The sequence below is a fragment of the Xylona heveae genome (assembly GCF_001619985.1).
Source record: "Xylona heveae TC161 unplaced genomic scaffold L228scaffold_4, whole genome shotgun sequence".
Classification (NCBI taxonomy): domain Eukaryota; kingdom Fungi; phylum Ascomycota; class Xylonomycetes; order Xylonales; family Xylonaceae; genus Xylona; species Xylona heveae.
Genome location: NW_017264196.1, coordinates 2,270,230 through 2,292,429, shown reverse-complemented (window position 1 = coordinate 2,292,429; position 22,200 = coordinate 2,270,230). Strand labels below are relative to the sequence as shown.

Sequence of the window (22,200 nt, the reverse complement as noted above, 5' to 3'; positions counted from 1 at the left end):
CAGCGCCCAGCGCCCAGCGCCCAGGAATCGCCCGTGCAACTTGTTTTGACTTATCAAATTTTTTTTTTTTTTTCTCTTTTTTATATTATTTATTTTTCCAAGACAGAGATGCTGCCCACATGAGCTACATGACGCCTTATCCGCTGCGTAAAAACTTTGCTTTGTAGTGGCAATACAAGGGAGTCTGTCCGTCTCGGTCGCTAGCCCTCAGGGGTAGATTCGGACTAGCTATCGCTCGTCACCCTCGCTCGCTTCCTCTCAACCTTAACTGTGCACAGACTGTGCTGCTTGACATCGTCATAAGCTCTCTCTTCTGATTTATTCTCTCCATCAATATACTGCGTTCTCAGCTTTCATGAGAACCGGGAAGCATTCTAAAAGACTAACTAAACTTCGAGGCGTTCTTTTGGAAGCTTCCTTTTTCTTTTGTAATACTGTGACCCTTCTCCAGTCACAATGCCTAGAGATCGGAGCCCGTGGCGGAACGTCCATTTTGTCGATGCCTCCAACGGATCGACATTGGGCGGTTGCTATCAGAAAGGCTCCCTGACGGAAGAAACTCTGATTTGGATCCTTGGGAATGTTCTGCTTGTCGTCGAGGGTGATTTGGTCGTTCGCCATCAGGAGACTAACCGAACTATTGTCCCTTCTGCACAACCGGTCCTCCCGGGAACGTATGAGATCAGCGCCTCAGGTATGTGGGTATGTCAAAAGGAGACTGTGTCACGGACTTATTTATATAGGGACTGTACACATAACCAATGAGCCATGGGTGGCAAGAATCATCAGTACCTCAATTTCCGGCCGAGAAAATGCATTCGTCCGGGGTGTGCGCAGAAGAGACCAGAATTGTGTGATATCCGGAGAGGTGAATGAGCTAGCGCCATGGAATGATTTTACTGGCCTACAAGCCGCACATGTTTTCCCATTAGCAAAAGAAAGTCTATGGATAGACAATAACTACAGACGATGGATTACCAATATCGATGAGGATTCCCTGGAGAGCGGAATAAATTCGATTCAAAATGGGTTACTGATGTTGGAAAGTTTTCACACGCGCTTCGATCAGTACATGTTTTCCGTTAACCCTGATGTGAGTATCTTTAAATTAGGGCTTATCGCAGTCATGCTAATACAACACAGGATGATTATAAGATCACCACCTTTTTGCCCAATAGTTGGGGAATCGATGGCCGAGTTCTTGAGCCAGCTTGCCGTAAACCATCTGGTCCTGATCGTGTGTCAGATGAGCTCCTAAGATGGCATTTTTGGCAATCTGTGCTCGCAAACATGCGTGGCAGTGGGGAGCCACTATTCGAGACTGATTTTCCTTCTGGGCGAGATCAGATGGCAGTATTGGCCACTGAACCGTACGGAAAGGAACGACTCGAGATGGAAGTGAGTGAAAGGCTGAAACGTGCTGCTCATGAGGTGACTTCCATTCAACCTGTTACTGTCATTTTCAAAGGCTAATGTAGACAAATTCTTAGAACCATGCACATTGAGGATGGCTACAACTGTCTCCAATAGCTCAGAGATTGCTCGAATCAAAGCATTCAATGCCCCTCTTTGCCTGGGAGCTATCAAATGCTTGATCAACTAACCTCGCACATTCATTTTGCTTCTATTTTTTGCCCAATCAAATTTGTATTCAGAGTGGTGTTGGCATCTATCAAGGAGTTGGGTAATGATCTGAACAGTCTATGTATGGTATGAGCTTTGCAATATTCTTTAACATTTGCTCTGTTGAACAAGAAAGAAACGAAGAAAAAAGTCTAATTATTTATCTTCAGAACTGCTCCACAATCACTCATACCTAGTGCCCTTTGTTGAAGAGACGCAAAAATACAAAATAGAAAAGAGAGGCTTTGCACAAGGTAGTCGGGCTTCAGTAAGGGGTAAGTGGCTCTGACAGATGTAGACAATTTCTCATTTGTATTAGCAGTAAAAAACGGCCTAAAAAGAAACATGTGCGAATATCTCCAACGAAAAATCACCTACTCTGGTTGTCCAGGAAGCTGCGACCGGACAGGTCACGACGCTCAAAAGGTGTGCGACGGCAGAGACGACAAACAGAGACTGTGAAGGCATAGCGACCAAGTACCTTGGTTGTACGAGAAGTCGTGAACAATGTCAGAACCATCGCGATGAGGGATACTCTCGAACCTAGAATGGAGTTGACTTTGGGCGCCACCCGTTTTTTTGGTAGAAAGAGGCTGCTGGATCGTTCGGTGGAGAGCGAATCACTGGGGGATTGTGCCCAGTCTTTTTCCCTTAAATTTTTAGAAAAGTAGCTTTTGGCTTTTGTTTCAACTCCGTTTATTTGCGAGAATATCGACAATTTCTTGTGCACAAGTAAAGCCTTCATGCCAACAACGATGGATTATTTCTCCATACTGCAGATTCTCGAGATTAGGGAAGTTGTTGGTTTTATAGTGCTGCTGAATCTTTCTACTCGATTCGCCTTCGAATGGTTGATGTCCAGTCACAATGTTGTAGATCAACGAGCCCAAGCTAAATAAGTCATGTTGGATGGTGGGTTTGCTATTCACCTCGACGTCGGGCGCTAGGAATGCTGGTGCAACAAAGGCCGATGGCCGACTGCCATCAACGGATGAGCCGGCAAAGTCAATCAGTTTAAGCCGTAGATGAGCATCCAGAAGGCAATTTCGAGTTTCAAGGTCGCAATGAATTACGCCTAGCGAGTGGAAATGCGCAACGACTTCCGCGGCCTGCTTCACCCAGTTGTCTCGCTGTTCTGACGAAATCCTCTCATTGTGAGCTCGAATATAGTCGTCCAATTGGCCATTTTCCATAAGTTCCATGGTAAGTGTACAATCTTCGTCGTTCCAATCGAGGATTTTGACGAGCCCTGGGTGAGCACCCAGCCTTTGGTAGATTTGCCATTCAAGGCGGAGCTCAGCGCGACAGTCCTCCCGTCGCTCGTCAGTCCAGGGTGATTTGATGACAGCACCGGAAGGCAGGCGTTCGACAATGCCTGCCCCGCCGCCGGAGATGAGTGTGCCTCTCGATTGTATCACTGAGTCCTGTGGAGAGGACAGACAGACTTTAGAGACCTGATAAAGAGGGCAGAAATGGGCATTGTTGATTGGCTTACATATGGCAGTGTTCTTGCGGCCGTAGTTTCGTCTGGTATGCCCGTTTGCTGGGGTTTTGTTTCATTCACCCATTTTTCCGACAACAGCCATAGAGCGAGTTTGATACGATGGAATACAGCAGACGGTCCGCGGAGAACGCATTGCAGCGGCTGTGGCCAGCGCCATAGTTGCATATAATTGCGGAGAAATGCAGACATATCCCAAACAGAACATATCGACGTAGACCTGTGCCAATTGAATGTCTTACAAGGCAATGTCGGTTTGGTATTTACTCTGTACTACGTGAGGTAGAGATCAGATGGGACAGGTTGGGAAGCGAAGCCAGCTTCCTGTCATCAACGCACCACTCTCCCTATGTGTCATGAACAATGAGAAGCATCATTCATGCTTCTTAATCCAGTTTTCATCCTTACATGAACCATTATTCTTGGGTTGCTATTGAAGCTGTTTCGGAATTAAATCCGCTTACAGGGCGGACGATGCGGTGTTAATTACAATTAACCAGAAGGTAATGCAACTTTAGAGCGATCCCCCGGCAACGTTGCAATTCGGAGTGTGATGATGCGCAGTATCAGCGCAACTCGTGAATTGTATCCAAACCAAAATAAACCATGAGGGTGTGAAATAAATTTCTGAAAACGGTCCCACCCTTCGGTCGATTCGGTAAACCCGAAGTTGATCTTGGCGGCGGCGGAACCGTCAGGGCTAGCTCTATGCCAGCCGATCACCATAACGAATTGCAATTGCTTCCGGATATATCCCGTCAATTATTCTTCTTTCTCTAATACTCATTGAATACGAGGACATGATGCAATGAATCAACTTTTAGCTGCTTTGAACATCAAATAGGAATCTACCAAAGTAGAACCGTATCGCCGCCCATCAGGAGGGCACGCATCGTCGATTCAGCGGATGAAGTGTTGTCACTGATATCTATTCTTGAGGGATTCAAACCGTGCGTGGTATCCCTTTTAGGCTCCACTTTTTGCACGCTCTCCACTGAGAGGCTACAGTTATACCCATGGCGAGTCTGATGAGACGTGGCAGTCCGTGGAAGGGTGCATCAAAAAAAAGTTGGCACAATATTCAGGAAGGTCAAAAGGCAGCGATAGTTCGAATTTGGATTCTTCAGCAGCTATGCAGGGACTGCTTGCTCTGAAGATACCCCGCTGTCCCGCTGTCTCGGGCTGGTGATCTGGGTCTGACGTACGAAGATAGTGAGATCTGGCATCCCGCTTAAGGATTCGGCAAGACCTGACCATTCGCGTTCAGAAAGAACCCTTGGTCCCATCTTCTCACAAGCATTCTGGCATAATACCCATGCAGCTGTCCCAATTGAGATGAGGTTTTTTGTTGGGCGATACCAAAGCATGGGAGCACGTCACCTGGACTAACCCTCCCTTTGAGAAAAAACCAGTTGGTTTCCTGCAATGGCAGCAATTGACGCTCTTGCTCTTCCGAACCCTCCAATTTGTCGAGCTTGAAAGTGAGCTGAGGTGAGATGGCGTTATACTCAATGAGATGGGGGTTAAGAGGTAGCTCTGGGAGTATCACGGGCACGTGTTTACTCTCTCCATTATGATCTGCTGGCGCAGAAAGCTAGAGCTGCAGGGTGAGTGTTTTGGGATGGGCGGAAGCATGGTCCGGACAGTCTATGGGATAGGTAAAGGTTTGGGCTGCGGCATGCATCCCATGTTCATATTTCATTGATGTTATATCCCGTCTTCTGTCGTTGTGGGATGGGTAGTGGAGGTTCAGAGGTAAGCTTTTGACTAGCACCCAATTGGCCGAAACTGGACCACCACGCGATGCCAAGTGATTTGCCAGGCCAGTTGGGTCTCATCACGATCCATTTGGTGGTGGTATGCGATGGCTAGAGGATTCACAATATCCATTGTGTTCATGTCAGCACATAAAAAGTGGCTAATATGTTAAAGTCTAATATATCCCCTTAAATCACTAGTTCCAACCACATATAACGAATACTCTTAAGTTTTCGAAGGTTTGAATCCCAGAAATTTAGAGAGAAAGTTATAACAACGCCTTAACCATAATCAACACATGTAGTTGGTATGCCAGTTCATTGCAAGCTCCTCTCAACGGTAATTTCGCTAAATTTTTCCCGTTTACATTAGTTTGCATAAGTGGACTGCAAGCACCGACAACTAAGACAGTTACTGCAGAACAATGGCGCCCGCCAAGGTCGCTCTTCTTTCCCCCCACCCCCGCATTGTTCATCAGCCCCCCCCCCTGTATTATAGCTGACGATAGTTATTCACCCACAGTTGATTCAGTCAAGGCTGAAGGCGTGACAGAACTGAATGACCAAAGCTTTTATCTTCCTTGCCGTCCACTTACCCTATCTGTACCACTGTAGCATTTCATGCTATAACCCCCCCGCCATCTCCATACATGTCACTGCAGGGAGGATGGTTGGACTTTCCTACCTAGAGCGCCTCGTGGCTGCATCACCACATCCCGTCCGGACCCTTGGTGTTGCCTGCTCATGGAACGGCCCGGGGCGGCGCAACGGGTAGTGGGGGCTGCATTTTCCCACTCAAAAAAAAAAAAAAAGGGCGGGGTCTCGTCAGCAGATGGCGATCATCATGTAAGCTCTGCGATTGTTTTTCCATCTTCATCCAGTCTTCATTATTTTTCCCCCTCTACCTCTACCATGTTTGGTTTCAAAGGGATGACAATCTTTGTTTTAGCGATTACTTTTGTGCTGACGACTCTTGAAAGCCGTCATTTCACCCCTCTGATAGTTAAACTATAGTATAGATTCGACACGCTGCCATGGAGAATTCCGGCCCCCAACCTTCTTGCCGGACTTCATACCCGTCGAACCAGCTCAATTTCACACCATTAAACCGCCTTGCCGCCGCCAACAAATGCATCCTATAGTATTTTGCGCAGGTTGAATAGTATGCAGCGTTCAAGAGCCAATTGCATATTCGCAGCGTATGTCGTAACCTTGTGCCGATAGCTCCTCATCACCAATGGTGGATAGGATACAGGGGAACGTGTACGTGAATGGGTTTCACCAAGCTCTACATCCTTACCAAGGCTGCCTTCAAGAGGTTCGCCACTTGCACCTATCATGTATCTGGTTCAACGCATTGGAAACCTTAGGAGCCAATGTAAATTACCTAGCTCTGGACCCCTTAAAATGTCGAGCCAGGGATGACGTTGCGCGAAAATATCCGAGCAACAAACAGACGTTGATCCCGGATACAAAATGAATTGGCCATATAGACAGCTATGGGGTATATCAGTGCTGGGCACGATTTCCTGCCTTATAAGTAACACATCTAGGGTTTAAACCTTATTTGAAGGCACTTGCAAAACCGCCAATGGCTGCCATCACCATTAGTCTCACCAAGATGGGACTCAGAGAAGTGCAAAAAAAAAATTTACGACAGTCGCAGCCTTGTTCTCCATCTATCGCCTCCTTGGCTCTAGTATACTGTGGAGTCCAGTTCACGAAGCTATTTCATGCATTCGCCGGCGTGGAAGATGTGAAAGACCAGTCTCGGCCGAATGTCACTAAAGTATGCACAAGCCCCTACTCGTTCGCAGTGAGATTTTAGTGTACCAGTCACTTAAGGTATACATAGGACTCTTTTAGTAATGCCATTTATTCATCCCCCGCCCAGAAGGAGGCGCCAAAGGCCACGAGGGGACAAACTGGTAAACATGTCTCTTGGAAGGTCGTCAATTGGATGGTCAACAACTAGCTGTTTCGTGGGTGATCTGCCGCTAAAGTGGGGACCCCTCAGTTAGCTGTCTCGGGCGTAAAGGGTCCAAAGAGATCTGCCAACTTGGCTGGTCACCGGCCCCTCAATCTCGCCCGCTTTTAAAAGTACGATAGATATATAGCTATGTTCTCTTGGTTGCTGTGCTGCGGAAATACCGGTGGATTTATTATTTTCTTTTCGTTTGCTAGTCCCATAGGCAGAGGGTTGAAGGCTATTCAACATGATCTCAAGTTCAACCTCCAGCGACGTCCTCTCGATGCGGACTTCATGCAATAGATGTCGTTCTCAGAAGCTCAAATGCATTGTCACACCAGCTACCGAATCTCCAGATGGCACTGCACGCTGTCAACGATGCGTCCGTGCAATGGTCCCCTGCATCTTCGGTCGTCGGAACAGGTCCAGATGCAAAATAACACCCGAGTTGGATCAAAAAGAAAGCGGGCGACAACCTGCAATGATCCCCATCTCTGACGGTGGGATTGGTGTCTCCACAATGACCCCTCCCTTGAGTTTATCAGACACCCAATATTCAACCCTCATGGACAAAGACGTCGCAATAGACAATGGCCAAGTGACTCCGGGAACCGAGATTTTCTCCTTTGACTACAATTGGAATCCAGAGTCTGCGCAGGACGTATTGACTCTGAATGGAATCCTCGAAACGCCTCCTCCCGAGGATGACCCTCTCGAAAATACGCTTCAAGGTCATCATAACACCATGAACGACCAGCAGATATTGACCAGCCACATGAATTTTGCCAGTCACTGTAATCACATGGAGCTGGATTTGGCAAACCGTGGGAATGACGCACCCCTATTCTTGGAAAACAACACCAAATGGAATAACAACTCTAATAGCTTTCCAACATTGGTGACAGAGGCTATACCTTCGGAGCGCGGCATCGCCACCAAGACGCTCCTGAGTCTTGCTTTCGATCTGCACGAAAGGCTGGAAGCATTAGAAACTGGGCCATGGGAGCGGGAAGGGACCTACCAAGCACTTGATAGCTATCCCATTGGCAGCGTATTACACTTGTCGCAGGAATTTACCAACGTGGCGACCGTTCTGCGGGGAGTTAGGCCCGGCGACAAGACCTCGTCTCCTAGTGGGAGATCCTCACAGTCAAGCTCTTCAGGGGACTATATTCCCGCTGTACAACCTGCGCAATTTGAAGGCGGTAGCGCAGGTTCGGCTGTCTCTGCGACGTCCTCCTCCAACCCTGCTTCCTATTTCGACACGTCTGTTACTCATATTCTACTAAGTTGCTACGTCACGCTTTCTCGGATCTATGTCATCGTTCTGGGTCACTTGCAAACCTACCTTCAATTGCAGCCCAGCGCTCAGCAAAGGCCTTCGCCCACGGGTATGGACTTTGGACCGACAGTGTGTCTTGGCGAGCTACCGTCTATCAACGCACCATGGAGCCGTACTCACACGGCTGTGTGCATGCTCCTCGACTCAATTAGGGAGGCTGAGGCAGCCTTGGGTCTGCCACCCCAGATTCGATCTGCTGATGGAATAGTGCAATCCATGGACGGCAGCGGCGCGACCGTTCCCAATAATACCCAGACTTTTGGCGACAATCTAGTCGATCGGGACTTGGCCATTGTGCTCATTCGCTGGGGTCTGCTTCAAAGTACAAGCACATCTAGCATCCACGAAGAATTTACTGCCTTGGGAAAGAAAGTGACCGATATCAAGGAGCTGTTGCGTGAGAAAATGGGCCTGTAGCGTGACGTTGCTTATTCGACGTATATCTACATTAATGTGAACATGCAGATTATTACGTATTACGAATGGCTCCTCTGCTGGATCAAATCCCACACCTTGCCTCCTCTCACGTCCTTGACATCCTATAAATCTGATGCATAGATGGGAAGACATCGCCATGCAAAGCTCAGTCGAAGTGTTCTGTGCCGAGGCCACTTGGTCAGTGGCTGCTTAACTAAAATCCGATGAAATAATTGAGTCGCTTAGTGGACCAACCGAGCTATGGTGCGTGCAGCGATTGAACGGGGGTCTTCAACTGGCCGGGTACAAATGTTAACTATGTCTTCCTCCGTTTTATCTCTAATCTGCGGTCGAATCCAAGCGTCTCCAGTTCCCCAATCCTGAGCGCCCCGCCCCGGCTCTTCGCGCCGGGCTGTGCGCGTTGTGAGGATGTCCTGCTTTGCGGGATAAAATTTTGGTAACTTATATGTATATATATTATATAAATACACCTTTATTATGCAATAAAATGACCCTTATTTTATTTATATCATTTAATTTTTTTTATATCGATTTGGATTTTTATTCTGTTCTATTTTTTCGGTTGCAGTAAAGTTTGAGTGAGAGGACCACATTTCTATGATCAAATGCGCGTCATCCAAACGCCGACCGTAGAAACCGAATGAGAAGTTTGAGCAAAGAGAAGAAGCAGAAGGATTGTGATAAATTCGTTCATTCGATACTATTTCAAGCATGCACCTACCAAGTTCGGATTCTTATATCTTTTGTCGAGAGACAGTCGTTCCTGCCTACTCTGGCAAGCGATTACGAGAAAGCTTTCCACCTGCCATGTGTCAAAATGAGGAAATATATTCATATCATCATCTTGCCGTCAAAAGTTCTTGGCGGATTGAACGTCAAGCAGTCGCTCGATCGTGTTTTCTATCTGAACGTTAGGGTTGAACGACGACTTTTGCTATTGTTTGAGCAATACACAACTTTACTCTCTTTTCGCAGCGTCGCAGCGCTCTCCAACACATCTAGATGACCATGATCACTTCAGAGTATGGGTTTCTTTCTTTCTAGTACAATGGAAAATGTTTCCTCATCTGTTGATCGAGATCCAATAACGACCTGCAGGCGTGTTCTTGGCAGTGTCACCGTCAATCTGCGTCTGCAGACTGATTGGGATCTTAGTGTTTCTACCCAACGCCGGGGGATAAAGAGATCCAATGGTCAACACAGCAGCAATACTTTCCCGGCGCGAGGGAGAGACATATTACTTGGCATGCTGGTGACGCGCTTTTACCAGGGTTGTACTCAAAGATCCCGTCGCAATGCCAAGTCGGCATCCTGCTGGTTCCGTCTGGGCATGGGATCGAATATATTCGAGTTACATCAGAGATGGGGAAGGATCACTTTATAGGCCAACCCCAAGGGTATGAATTTGCTCGTCTTCCGCCTCTATGACATATTGCTGAAGAAGGAAGGATGCGGGAGGGATCTTGGTTCACAGTGTTGCAATGCGGTCATGTCTCGACCGGACCATATCCCCTCGCTCGGCCTCCTCACTCCGCCGAAACCGAGAGGAAAGGAAACGTCTCCAGCTTCGGAGTTCCCTGTGATTACGGCATTAGAAATTTCGAAGCCGTTATATAAGACCTAGAGAATTTACGCAGACGATGAATGACTGGACCTTACCCATTCTCTAACTGTTGTTTCGTCTTAAGTGAAGCTAGTTCAGCCTTGTTTTCTTCGGAAAAGAAAGAGCCGAACTATTTCTCTAGGCGGTCGTTATTGAGATCACCAATCCAACAACTACGGTTCTGGACCATGGTGCCAGTTCCGCTGCAGATATGCAAAGATGAGCATTTGACATTTCGGTCGGCTTTGGAACATAGTCTAATGTGACCTGGAAATAAAACGGCTTCAAAATGGTGCATAAATTTTACTTTATCCGGTGAATGGCAACTCGGTTCTTTTGCAAATTGCTCAAAAGGCAGCCTGGTTAACAAGCGACCACGAGCAAAATCTCGTGGTAGCCATTCCGCACAGCCATGTGTGGCGAAATTCACGTGTCGCAGCCACCGACAAAGGAGAAAAGAAAGCAGACTTGGCAGGGTGTGGAATTTGTTCAAAGCTAGCGAACAGGAATTCGAGGAAGGAAAAGAGACGCAATTTCACTATGCTTTTTGGTGTTCCTTTTTAATTTGAAACGCCGCGGCGAAGATGTGACGGTTGGCAGGGCTTGGCAATACCAGGGCTGAAGAGAATGGAGGCGGGAGAAGGGCTGAGCAGATGCTGAAGCAGGTAGGTTTTGTTCCAAAAGACACTTCTTTTGAAAGCGCAGACCTAACTGCTTTGCCTTGAAGCTGGTCTTAGTTTGGGAGAAAGCCATGAGAGTTTGGGGGCGAAATCTGGAACGTTTGCTTGAGATGCGCGTGAGTCAATCCGTTGCTGGATCGATCTTAGTGGACCATTTGGGCTGAGTTTGACCGCTATAAGCTTCTTAAAAGGACTCGTACTCTTACTTGTACTGCCCCCGACTCAGCCGACCCGCCATTACACTATTCGGTGGGGGCCAATCAAGCCGTTTAATGACCACTATCCGCTCGGGCCCTCCCTTCCCCCAGGGACCCCGGGACAGTGCCTGGTCGAACGGGAACCGCGCCTCTTGGCTTCCCTTATTGAGTGTGCTCTAGCGACCTAGCCCTACCCCTTTGGGCGGCTAGCCTGTCGACTCTGTGCCCTTGTCTCCGCATTTCTAATCTGCGACCAGGCAACAAGCCATACAAATGTCGTTTTACAAAGCTCCAGCTGAAGCTTAGCGTCGTATGAGCATCAGCCCAGGCTCTTTTGCTTTCATTTAAGAATGGACCTTCTGCCACCGCGGCCAGCTCCGCAACCATGCATCTTGTGTCCTTCCTGGTCCACGCGAGAGCCAACAATTGAATTGTCAGGGCCAAGGAATCCGTCATGCGCTTTTCCAAATCTTCGACTGCGGTCGCCCTGACCGCCGTCGGTCTTCTGTCGTCGCAAAGCTCAGCATTGGCGACAGGCTCTGTGACCGTCAATCCCTCCATCACCAGTGGTTCAATTCCCACTGGCACTGCCAGTGCTTGTGCTGCGGTCAGCTCGCTCGCTGCAGGCGGCGGGATCTCGAGCAAAACAGGTTGGGCACAACGCCCGTCATTTCAGACTCTGGTCACGTGCTGATTCATTTTCTTTTTGTGCGCTTGTAGAGTTTCCGATAGTCCCGGCATCCGTTGCATATGAGTGCTTAAAATCTGTCCCTATTGATAAAGACTCGGCCTTGGCGGTGGTGTCTGGCCTGTGGCCGTACTTTCAATGGCAGTCAACATTGGCTTACCTCAAAAACCCGCCCAAAGGCTACCAAGAACCTCCAGTCGATATCTTGGGAGGACTGAACGACATTGCAAGTAATGTTACTAAAGGCGTGTACTCGGGAGAATATGATTTTCAAATGGACATTCTTCGTCTCACGTTGAGCGCACACGACGGTCATTTTATATGGATTGGGGATGCTGTCGGAAATGCTATTTCATTTGGAAGGCAAAGGGCCTTAGTATCCGTATCCGTGGACGGACAGGCTTTGCCAAAAATCTATATTTACGGTAGGTTCACGTTCCGGCTGCAATCTAAAGTAGAGTAGAGAGCGCATGACACTTACGCACCATTTCTATAGAGGAAATATTTGCGTCTGCGCAGGCAGGTTCGACAAATCTTCCATCTGCCGTCACCAAAATCAATGGACAAGATGTTGTAACTTTTTTGGAAAATCTGGCCCAATTCAATAATCTGCAGGACCCAGATGCAGCTTACAACAGTCTCTTCTATGACCTGGCACAGGTTTCTCTTCTCGAGAACGGCCAGGGACCAGGATTTTTCGCTGGAGGAGATCAAAATATTGGCGGCTTCTTCTATCCTGGACCGTCTACCAGTTTTACCTTTGAGAATGGCACCACTAGTGAACTTGAAAATTATGCCATTATTCGTGGAGATTTCTCTGGCGTCGACAGTGGCGAAGCTTACTACGAGAAATTTTGCAACGGCCCAGCTGCGGCAGAAGGCACGGCAACACCAACTGCGACATATTCTTACACTCCAGGCTTTACGTCCTATGCTTATCCCACAGACTCGAACACCGCTGTACCGACCTCGATTGGGGCATTCTCTTCCGAGACATCAATGGCCGCATCAACCTCGTCCGTGGCAGCTGCATATACCTCCTCTGTGCCTCAAAAGATCCCCGGATATCCTGAACCTGAAATCGAGCATTCTGAGGGCTTTATCGGCGGCTACTACCTAAGCGGCAACGGCTTGGATGACGTCGCAGTTCTCAGTATTCCTTCCTTTGTCGGCTCTGCGGATCCTGCGTCTATTCAAGAGTTTCAGGCGGTGGCGCAAGAGTTTTTGGCCAAGAGCACAAAGGACGGAAAGAAGAAACTTGTTATTGATCTCAGCTCCAACGGTGGCGGTACTGTCTATTTGGCGTACGATCTTTTCAAGCAGGTAAGCTTTTCGTTCCCAACCAAAAATTTCACAGTGAAGCTAAAAAAGGGGGTTTTCAATCAGCTTTTCCCACAAATGACGCCTTATGGTGGAACACGCTTCCGAGCTCATCAGAGCTTTGATGCTCTCGGACAGGAAGTGTCACAACTATTTGCCAATTTCGATCCAAACGACCCTTCGGCTACCGCAACTGATATAGAGATTGCCTCGCTCCCGTTCAACTACAAGGAAGATTTGAACATTGACTTGGAAGATTTCTCATCGTGGAGCGACGTCTACGGCCCCCATGCCTTCAACAATGATCAATTCACATCCATTATCCGGTATAACCTCAGTGATCCTCTTCAGACTGTGGACACATCCGGTTTAGTTATTTCTGGTTATCTTAATCGCACAGACCTTCCACCTCAGCCCTACCCTGCTGAGGACATTGTTTTGGTTTGTCTCGACATTTTACATTGGTGATGAAACAAGAGCATTTCGCTAACGGAATTTGTACAGCTCTACAATGGTTTCTGCGCATCAACCTGTGCTGTATTTTCAGAATTCATGAAGACTCAAGGCAAAGTGAAGAGTATCGCTATTGGTGGACGGCCTCAGACAGGGCCCATGCAGGGCGTTGGAGGAACCAAAGGGCAAGTTTCTCTGCTTGTAGCCCGTTCCTCTGGGGTACGCTAACATGTTTGTCAAACAGTGCCAATGACTATTCCTTTCCAGTTATTTGGCAATTTATTGCCATTCTGCTGGAAACCGCCACCCCGTCCCAACTCAAGAAGGTATAGTGAACCTTGTGTATTTGATTATCGAAGCGTTTACCTTGTCAAGTCCAATTTTGACTAACAATTTCGCTTTGATAGTGGCGCGGAACGGAGATTGGCAACTTTACTGAGTACCAGGACTATGCTCTGAACCGATCTTTGCACGGCACCAGCGGCAGCGCCAATGTTCGCGACAACATTCGCGAGAACGATACAGATCAGACGCCCCTTCAGTTTGTCTACGAGGCGGCCGACTGCCGCCTTTTCTACACGGCGGATATGACGACTGATATCACGACCATGTGGGCAGGTGCTGCAAACGCCTACTGGAGCAACTCGAGCATGTGCATCAAGGACTCCACCGGCGACCCTTCGTCTCTCAGTGGCAATGGTGTCCTCAACGGCACCACTCCGGCGAATAATACGTCGCCATCATCTGGCGGCAAGAAGCACCATAATGCAGCCCCGTCAGTGAGCGTCGGCACCACTGGCTTGCTGGCCATGTTCATTTTCTCGTTTGCTGTGCTCTACCTATGATGACTCGCGTCTTCTCCCTCTCTTTTTCTTTCTCTCTTTCGAAGCTTTTACGGCTGTATCGCTGGCTTCGACAGGAAGCACTGGGCTTCTTTCAAACTGCTCTGCTTCTTTTAAAAGCAAAGCGAATACCCATCTGAAAATCCCATTGCAGCGAGACAATTACGAAGTTCCATGCCATGTATACATAAATTACCCGCAACTAAGGTACCTACCTTATATGTCCATTTCGGCAGGCCAAGCGATAGTTGAGATACTATGTGCATCATTTGTATTTAGCGAACCTCTGGCTTTGTAATACCGCAGCCTTTTTAGGATATAAAAACCAGTCTTATAAAACACTAGCCCGCTCAGGCTATATTTCTGCTCATTATATTGATTATATACTTTTCTGCTCATTGTATTGCCTATATATCTTGTTCTTGTCAGTGAAGACAATTGGTGATTGTTTCGAAATATGATTTAATTTGCAAAGTCATTTTGTATATCTCCGTATATTTTCGTAAATACGTTATGTGACTGTTATCGTCGCTTTTCTCTTTTTCGTATTATCGTCACTTTTCTCTTTTCGTTTTGTCCTCATTGTTCTATACACTATGCTAAGTAGTATTAATAGACTACTTCCCAACCACGACCAGGTTTACTCTGGCTCGATTCCATCTCATGTCCTCGCAGTCATAGTTAGTATCGCAAAGATGACCACTCGTCGATATTTACTTCGTAGAATGACTGCTCATGCGCGACTGGGTTTGTCGCGATTGGTTTTCGGGCAAGGAGTAAATTCAGATTCTTTGTCAGATTCTTTGTCAGATTCTTCGTCGAGTTCCGGCGCTGCTTTATTTGCGATCGCTTGGAATTGGACTGTCCAAGTTGTCCGTTGTTCACGAGCAGGCCGCTGTCCCCTGCGACGACGCTGCGCTTGGATGTTGACGAGCCGGAGGACGAGGAGGACGAAGAAGAAGAAGGGGGAGAGAGTTGCCCAGCGAGGGCGGTACTGCGGAGATACGTCTTCATGGCGGCGGGCGAGGCGGCGAGTGATGGGTTCTGCGTCATGAGGTATGCCATGATGCCTGTTACGTGGGGGCAGGCCATGCTTGTGCCGCTCAGTCTAATAATATAGGATTAGTTAACGGGAGACTCATATGGCGCTGAGACTCGTATGGTAAAAAAGACCCTTCCAGCTACTTCTCCTCTCCCTCTCCCTCCCCCCACCATGACCACGACCACGACCCAAAAAAAATAAAATAAAAATAAAAATAATAATAATAAAAATAAAAGGAATAATATCCATGGCTTCGATGAGACGAGGTAGCGGCGGGAGATGGTGAAAGGGAAAGGGAAAGGGAAAGGAGGTAGCAAGAAAAAGAAGGGGAGATGAAGAAGGTGGGAAGAAGGTGGGAAGAAGGGGGAGAAGGGAAGGAGATACTAAGAAGGGGGGGAGAGAAAGCTGAATACGTACGTAGCAATAGAGTCAGTAGCGTTAATCCAAGTGCTCATAACCTTCTCGCCGGGGGCGTACACGTCGACACAGCCGCCCGTGTTGGAGAAATAGCTTATCGAGTCTTTGTTGTTGATAGACCCGACTGCGATGGCGGTGCCGCCGGAGCCGCCGGACGAGGCGGGCGATGCGGCACATGCGTCGCGGGCTTGGTTGCCTGCTGCTACGCTGGACGGGCAATGGAGTTAGTTGTTTGTCGAGGTGTTGGAGAGAAAAGGGAAAAAGGGGGGAGGGGCCCCCAAGGGAAATTCAAGGAGTCAGGTAAACAGAGGATATTCTACGTACCATACGTGAACGCCAGCAGCAATGGCGGCGCCAATGGCATGGTCGAGGGTAGCTGACGTGCTGGATAACCCCCATGACATGGAGGCAATAGATCCAACAAACCCCATTTCCGTCTTGCGCTGATCATGTCGTTGGACAAGGTAGTCTAGCCCCTTGATAGTATCGGCTGAGGAGCCTGCGCCATCGGATCCGAGCACCTTGACGCCGATAAGGTTGGCTGAGCTTGCGACACCGAATATTTCGGCGGCGGCGGTGCCTGCCACGTGTGTGCCGTGTCCGTCCTTGTCCGAGTCGGCATTGAGGTCGTCGGGGCCATCTTTGCTGAAGCCCATAATCGCTCTTCCGCCAAACGCTGCGTGAGCCGTGTTGATCCCCGTGTCGACTATATATATGTCCACGCCGTACCCCAAGGCGCCTTGGTCGTCAAAGGTATATGTAAAGTCGACTTGGGATGGGTCTCCAGAGACTTTTTCCGCTTGGGAAATCCTTTCCAGCCCCCATGTTGCAGAGGTGCGTTCGGCGGTAGCGAAAGAGCTGATCTGGACAGACTTTTCAACGTGTTGGACCTCGACCATGTTACTCAGCGCGTCGATGCAGTGGGTTTTCATGGACGCAATGAATCCCCCAAAGGCGGAGTTGTTGAAGACGTGCGATACATCTGGATGTGCGGTGCCAAGTCCGAGCCGATTTAGGATTTCTGGCGCATTGGCTTGAGAGGATTGGTTGGAGTGAAACAGGACGACGTATTCTTCACCCCCGGACTGATGGGAGGTCGCAGAGGATGGAGTTGAGGTAGATGAGGCCGCAGTAGCTGTGGTAGAGGAAGAAATAATAGCAGCGGAAGACGTATGAGATCCGATAGAGCTGGCGGTGTTGGATGCAACTAAGCTAGAAGCGAATGACAATGAAGGTGAGTTGTCTAGAGTTGTCCGGCTGGTTGTAGAATTTTGGTATATAAAGAAAGGTTTTGGAACAGCGCCGACAAGACACTTGCATAAAACGACAGTCTGCACTGCAAGAAATATCCTAAGCCTCATTGTAAAAATGCCACAGACTTTCTCTAGGGTTGTAATGTAAAGTTTTAAAGCCAATCTTTCGGGAGGCACGCCAAGCCAACACTTTGTATAAGTGTGCAAAAAGAATGCTTGGAAGAACCCGTGAGGATGAATCGATTGCGATCAAAAAAAGAACGCAAAAAAAAACGAATGAATGTCTGGAACTCGAATGTGTGCCCAGCACAGTTCTCAGCCAAAGAGTGACAGAAAGTGAAGAAACTATAAAGTCATTAAACAGTAAGGAAATGCTATGGTGGTCGCGCTGAAGGCGACCACGGGAAATGGTCTTTTAAAGCATTCTCCAAAAACATGACTGATCCTGGAAATCAAACTCCTGTGGGGCACGAGAAGAAGCATCTTGGCACATTTGCTCGCGCGCATCTTCATCTTGATATTGGGGGTGGATTAATATAGCAGCAACGTGCAACTTAGACGTTTCACCATCCCAGACGGGCCAAAGCGTTCATGTCGATATCCATGATAGCTCGTTGGCCTCCAAATGTAGAGCTCTGCGAGCATACAGGAAGAAATCCTTGATTATTGGCTGGCTACTCAAATGCATCGAGGTGTAGATTAGTTAGAGGGAGGCGCTGGAGTAGACATGATGTCTCACGAAGCGCCGGTAGAGTGGCTGCATATGATTGGTTCAGAACTCGGTCGGCTCGCAACGTCAACAACACCCTTCACGCTCAATGAACCTCAATACAACGCCACGCTGGGAGCAGCAGGGCATGCTTCTGAGCGCATTTTATTGAATTATATATTTCTGTTCTTCAGTAGAAGCCAAATATGCTTCTACGTGTCTACATTCAATGCTTCATCATACCGACTAGGTCGAGTTATTTCACATAGTCAAGCTAATATTTTCAGAAACTCTCCAGTCAAATAACGCGGTTCATTCTCTTCAAGCACATATTTTTGATCATTTTCTTCTCTTGACGAATCTGGGAGCTGTCTCATGTCAAGCAGAATAGATATGTGGGCTACAGATGACCTTAGCCTTTCATCAATGTTCTGACATACTAGTGGTTTTTATCCCCATGAACTACGTTCCATTAATTATCTCGAGTCTAGCAGAACCACTTGATGGCTTGGCTGCTCTCAGCCCGGATCTATGCTTTCCTGCCTATCAGAGGTTTTACCATTGTTCGTCATCAACAGCGCTGTGCTCTTCATCGTTCCACTCTTTACTGTCTTCGCTCAACTTGATCCAGCCAGCAGTCTTTGTATCTTTTCCGCTTCTCCAAGTGGTATTGCTTGAACCTTGTTTGTCGTTACCCATTTCGCTGGCAGAGTATTTATCCTTTTGGGTGTCCTTGGCCTTTTGGCCTGCTTTATCTGATAGCTTCTGGCTGCCATGTCCGTTATGGGTAACATTATCTTCACCATCATGTGACTTTGTTTCTTTGTGAGAAGGAGCAGTCTAACATCATTAGTATCCGCCAATCAGCCTTCTGGAAAGCCGCATACCCTGGATTTGAGGAGCTCTTCAATTATCTGCTCCTTAGATAGAGATGCCAGTCTTCTTCTTTCGTCGTCGGCACTGACTGGGATAGTAATCCCGAACAATCGCTCAATCGTCTCTACCACTATCATCAGCGAGCTTTTTATATTTGGTCAATGAATCCCCAATATACCTCGTGACCGATATTTGAAGACGAAAACCGCATATGGCTTATCATATGTGTCGACATACACAGGCCTACAAGTCCGGTGAGTGTAGGGTGCCGGCCGCCCAGTTTGCACCTGATGAGAAGCCGCTTTCTTTTTTGCAATATCTTCCGGGACATTGTATAGAGGACTTTCCTCTTCGAGGTTATCAGCTCTATTCCATTTAGACCAGTAAGGCTGCGTATAAGGCAAAATATGAGGCACTTGAAATGTTGGCTTGGCCGTGGAGGCTGAGGAGTGCGCCGAGGCTGTCGGAGAACCAGATCGAGAAGGATGGCGATCTGAGGCCCATGCTGCTTCAACCTTTGCAGCTACATCAGCATCACCTTCCTGTTGAGGTTGACTGGTATCGGCTCCCCAGTCATTGTTATCCCAATTGTCATTATTCCAGTCATTATTGTCTTCATTCTGATTCGACGTTGCCCAATTGTTCGTGTCAGGGGTATCCCAATTCGACCTGTGGGCCGGCGATTTGGTTCTCTGGCTGCCGTTATCTTCACGCCCTCTGGGTCTTTGAGGTCGATCATCTGCATCTAGGGTTTCGTTTGCTGGAGCTGAATGATCAGGACTTGCCGGTTCTGGTCCCGGCCATTGAGTGCCACTTGGAATATACGGCCAAGATTGTGGAATATACGGCGTCCATCCAGAAGGGACAAGCGACCACGGTTGAGGAGCCATAACAGGCACGTATTGCCGAGGATGACCAACTCTTTTATCCCATTCGCCATCATTGAGGTTTTCTTCTGGCTCGCTAGACAGGTCATAACCGGCTCGACTGTCAATATTGCTTTCCCCGCCCCAGTCTTCCTCAACAGTGGGCATGGACTCGCGGCGCGTGTTACGACTAGCATTTCTCGGCCTCGATGACTTCTTGGGGGATTGACTGCGATGTCTGCCACTTGGACTTCCCCTGCCTCTGTGCTCCAGTGGCTCTTGGAAAACGATGCTTCCTGGTGGCTTGGACGGAGGCTGCTTAGTCCGACGTGGGAGATGACCATCATCGATGTCGGACATTGACTCAGGTTCTGGCCACTCTCCAGGTACCCTTGGAAAGGTACTTCCTGAAGGGCCATGATGAGCATAGTGTTGTGTATTCGATGACTGCCTATACTGTTGTGGTGGCACGGCAGAATATCTCTGGCCTCGAGAATAGGAGCTCGAAGAACTCTCGTCGAAGTTCCATGAGCCTCCTTCAGGGTTGCCGCGGTAATGCCTTCTTTGCTCCCAAAGTCGTGGATCCACTGCTGGGGGTGGGTCGGGCGCTGGCGGGGGTGGCGTAATGTGGATAACCACTGACGGCTGGTCCTGAGATGATTGACCGTCGGCCGAAAATTCTCCAAATCTCTCATGGAGACGGCGAGCGGGAGCGCTGTCCGGCGACACCTGGGGTCCTGGATTTTCCTCCTCCTCAACTGTCTCGTCCGGTGTGATACTCACTCCGTTTCTTCTCCAATCTCTGTTATAGCGCCTAATCGAGCTCTCCAGGATCTGCTCTTCGTGATCACTGCTCATATCTGGGTTGTCGCGTATGCCACCACGAGTATACCTAGCCCGGTCATGTTGACGCTCATCATATTTTTTCTGCTGCGAATTACTCGAGCCGTCAATCTGAGTCGAGTTCCAACCCCCGCCGCTATCTATATTGGAGCTCTCTGAAGTGTGGATGGAATAGATTTCCCACTCTTCAACAATGCCATCGAAGAGACCCTTTAACATTCCACCCTCGCCATCTTGTCCTGGCTGTCTCTCTGTCATCCGCTGCAAGTTTGGCGTTTTTCTTAATGGAGGAACAAATTCGTGTTTAGGCCTTGTGCATCGCAAAACCACCACCTCGATTGTACCAAGCTGATCGAACTTTCCGCTTTCTGTATCTTTGGCTTCCTGCGAATCACCAGCAACTAAAGCTGTTCTCAGAAAAAAAAAATCGCCAAGAGACCCCGGAGCAGGGCATGACTTACCAACGTTCAACTTTTCGAACCTCCATTCTCTACCCAGCCAATTACCGTCCCGCAACTTTTCCTCCTTTTGACGCACGAGAAAGTCAACCTCATATTCGCTAGCCTTGTTTGCAACTTCCGGCGCTTTCAGGCCCTGTCGATTCCGATTGCACTGGTATATCCCATCCATATAAACAAACATTGCTAACCCGGGAGCTATGTATCCATTTGACTTGAGTCTGATAGTGAAAGGTACTGAGCCCTGCGGGACAGCAACATATGTTTGGACGAATCCATCTGCGTACGAGGTTGCGAATTCTTGCAATGGGCCTCCAGATCTAGCCCATTCGATCTGACACGTTAGCTGTTTTAGAGTTGGCATTCTGTTATTGCTGGGTATCTTTCTTATTGAGCAGTGTCCTCTGGTGAAGCTACCGGAAGCTAATTGTGAGACCGAATTGTTTCATGAGGTCAGAAGCAAGTTCTTCTCATCCGTGCTTTGCTTTATTCACTGTATCAAGGTGTCAGCTTCGTCACGAAGACGGCCAGGTGAGTTGGCCAGCAAGGACTGATAGAGTTAGAATTAAAGCTTTTCGGCGCCGTCCAGGCACAAAGTCAGTCAAGCCAAGCTCTTCCCTCGCTCTGTGAGAGGATATAATGATGACGGTGAAGGCAAATTGGCAGGCTTCAAGTGAAACACAACTTGTAAGCATCTCGAGTGAATGATCTCTCCGAAATGGAAGACACGGACAACAACATCGTGTACTTTGTATTGGTAAAATTCACTCCACGGAGCCTCTATCTTAGGAGACCGCAGACGCATTGCTATGAAGCCTATGACGCGCTTATAGGATGAATCTGAGTAATGGAGCTTCCAAAAAAAAAAAAAAACCAGCCATACAATTTCTGTTGTTCCCAACTCACAATAAAAAACGAGAGGCATTTTAAAAACGAATGAACTCGCAAGAAAAGAGAGCACATGCGCAAACGACGCTTCAGACAGCTCTGCCATCCAAAAGATCAATTTAAAGTAGAAGTTGCAAAAAAATCTCAAATGCTTTAAAAAGTCTTTTGCATGAATAGAGTTAAATAAAGTAGGAGGCCTCTCAAAAAAAAAATCGCTTCCCTCATTTTCGTGCTAATCGTCGCTCATAACGCATAAAATTAACGAAAAAGGAAAAAAAGAGAAACATGCCCTATGTTGCCTGGCTGCTGACAAATTCTTTGCTCCACGCTGATAACAAGAAAAAAAGAATAGGATCGGTGGAAACCGCAGACGGGAGAAAAAAAGAAAGAAGTAGGCCAGCATGAGAACTCCAGAGGAAGCCGGGTTCTTAGCAC

At 48.0% G+C, this 22,200-nt stretch overlaps 7 protein-coding genes across 7 annotated transcripts; 3 read left to right on the top strand and 4 right to left on the bottom strand.

Annotated features, from left to right (window-relative positions):
* Positions 1-456: 456 nt before the first annotated feature.
* L228DRAFT_267841 (hypothetical protein) lies at positions 457-1,473 on the top strand (the record flags this gene model as incomplete). The annotated part of the gene is made up of 3 exons (XM_018335040.1): positions 457-694; positions 744-1,093; positions 1,144-1,473. The coding sequence occupies 3 exons, from the start codon at positions 457-459 to the stop codon at positions 1,471-1,473; spliced, it is 918 nt and encodes a 305-aa protein (XP_018189439.1).
* An 836-nt stretch (positions 1,474-2,309) lies between these two features.
* On the bottom strand, positions 2,310-3,316 carry L228DRAFT_260634 (kinase-like protein; the record flags this gene model as incomplete). Its single annotated transcript, XM_018334276.1, has 2 exons — positions 2,310-3,047; positions 3,119-3,316. 2 exons carry the CDS (start codon positions 3,314-3,316, stop codon positions 2,310-2,312), a joined length of 936 nt encoding a protein of 311 aa, XP_018189438.1.
* A 4,054-nt stretch (positions 3,317-7,370) lies between these two features.
* On the top strand, positions 7,371-8,609 carry L228DRAFT_267839 (hypothetical protein; the record flags this gene model as incomplete). The annotated part of the gene is made up of 1 exon (XM_018335039.1): positions 7,371-8,609. The coding sequence occupies one exon, from the start codon at positions 7,371-7,373 to the stop codon at positions 8,607-8,609; it is 1,239 nt and encodes a 412-aa protein (XP_018189437.1).
* Positions 8,610-11,439: 2,830 nt separating this feature from the next.
* Positions 11,440-14,786, top strand: L228DRAFT_246725 (hypothetical protein). Its single transcript, XM_018332483.1, has 7 exons — positions 11,440-11,760; positions 11,831-12,223; positions 12,295-13,121; positions 13,185-13,559; positions 13,623-13,756; positions 13,816-13,897; positions 13,979-14,786. The coding sequence occupies exons 1-7, from the start codon at positions 11,565-11,567 to the stop codon at positions 14,414-14,416; spliced, it is 2,445 nt and encodes an 814-aa protein (XP_018189436.1). The 5' UTR covers positions 11,440-11,564; the 3' UTR covers positions 14,417-14,786.
* Positions 14,787-14,953: 167 nt separating this feature from the next.
* On the bottom strand, positions 14,954-17,351 carry L228DRAFT_125918 (subtilisin-like protein). The gene is made up of 3 exons (XM_018329047.1): positions 16,197-17,351; positions 15,873-16,079; positions 14,954-15,521 (listed from the first exon to the last, which is right to left on the bottom strand). The coding sequence occupies exons 1-3, from the start codon at positions 17,231-17,233 to the stop codon at positions 15,095-15,097; spliced, it is 1,671 nt and encodes a 556-aa protein (XP_018189435.1). The 5' UTR covers positions 17,234-17,351; the 3' UTR covers positions 14,954-15,094.
* Positions 17,352-18,389: 1,038 nt separating this feature from the next.
* On the bottom strand, positions 18,390-21,241 carry L228DRAFT_267836 (hypothetical protein; the record flags this gene model as incomplete). The annotated part of the gene is made up of 4 exons (XM_018335038.1): positions 18,390-18,674; positions 18,722-18,834; positions 18,889-20,820; positions 20,881-21,241. The coding sequence occupies 4 exons, from the start codon at positions 21,239-21,241 to the stop codon at positions 18,390-18,392; spliced, it is 2,691 nt and encodes an 896-aa protein (XP_018189434.1).
* A 119-nt stretch (positions 21,242-21,360) lies between these two features.
* On the bottom strand, positions 21,361-22,073 carry L228DRAFT_125607 (hypothetical protein). Its single transcript, XM_018329045.1, has one exon. It carries the CDS (start codon positions 21,869-21,871, stop codon positions 21,479-21,481), a length of 393 nt encoding a protein of 130 aa, XP_018189433.1. The 5' UTR covers positions 21,872-22,073; the 3' UTR covers positions 21,361-21,478.
* Between the last annotated feature and the right edge of the window lie 127 nt (positions 22,074-22,200).

Coding starts and splice junctions, on each gene's coding strand:
- L228DRAFT_246725 (XM_018332483.1), top strand. CDS start 11,565: ATGCGCTTTTCCAAATCTTCGACTGCGGTCGCCCTGACCGCCGTCGGT. Junction 13,122..13,184: donor CGTACGATCTTTTCAAGCAG/GTAAGCTTTTCG, acceptor GTTTTCAATCAG/CTTTTCCCACAAATGACGCC. Junction 13,757..13,815: donor GGCGTTGGAGGAACCAAAGG/GCAAGTTTCTCT, acceptor TTTGTCAAACAG/TGCCAATGACTATTCCTTTC.
- L228DRAFT_125918 (XM_018329047.1), bottom strand. CDS start 17,233: ATGAGGCTTAGGATATTTCTTGCAGTGCAGACTGTCGTTTTATGCAAG. Junction 16,080..16,196: donor GCTGCTGGCGTTCACGTATG/GTACGTAGAATA, acceptor TTGCCCGTCCAG/CGTAGCAGCAGGCAACCAAG. Junction 15,522..15,872: donor GCTACTGACTCTATTGCTAC/GTACGTATTCAG, acceptor CTATATTATTAG/ACTGAGCGGCACAAGCATGG.
- L228DRAFT_125607 (XM_018329045.1), bottom strand. CDS start 21,871: ATGGCAGAGCTGTCTGAAGCGTCGTTTGCGCATGTGCTCTCTTTTCTT.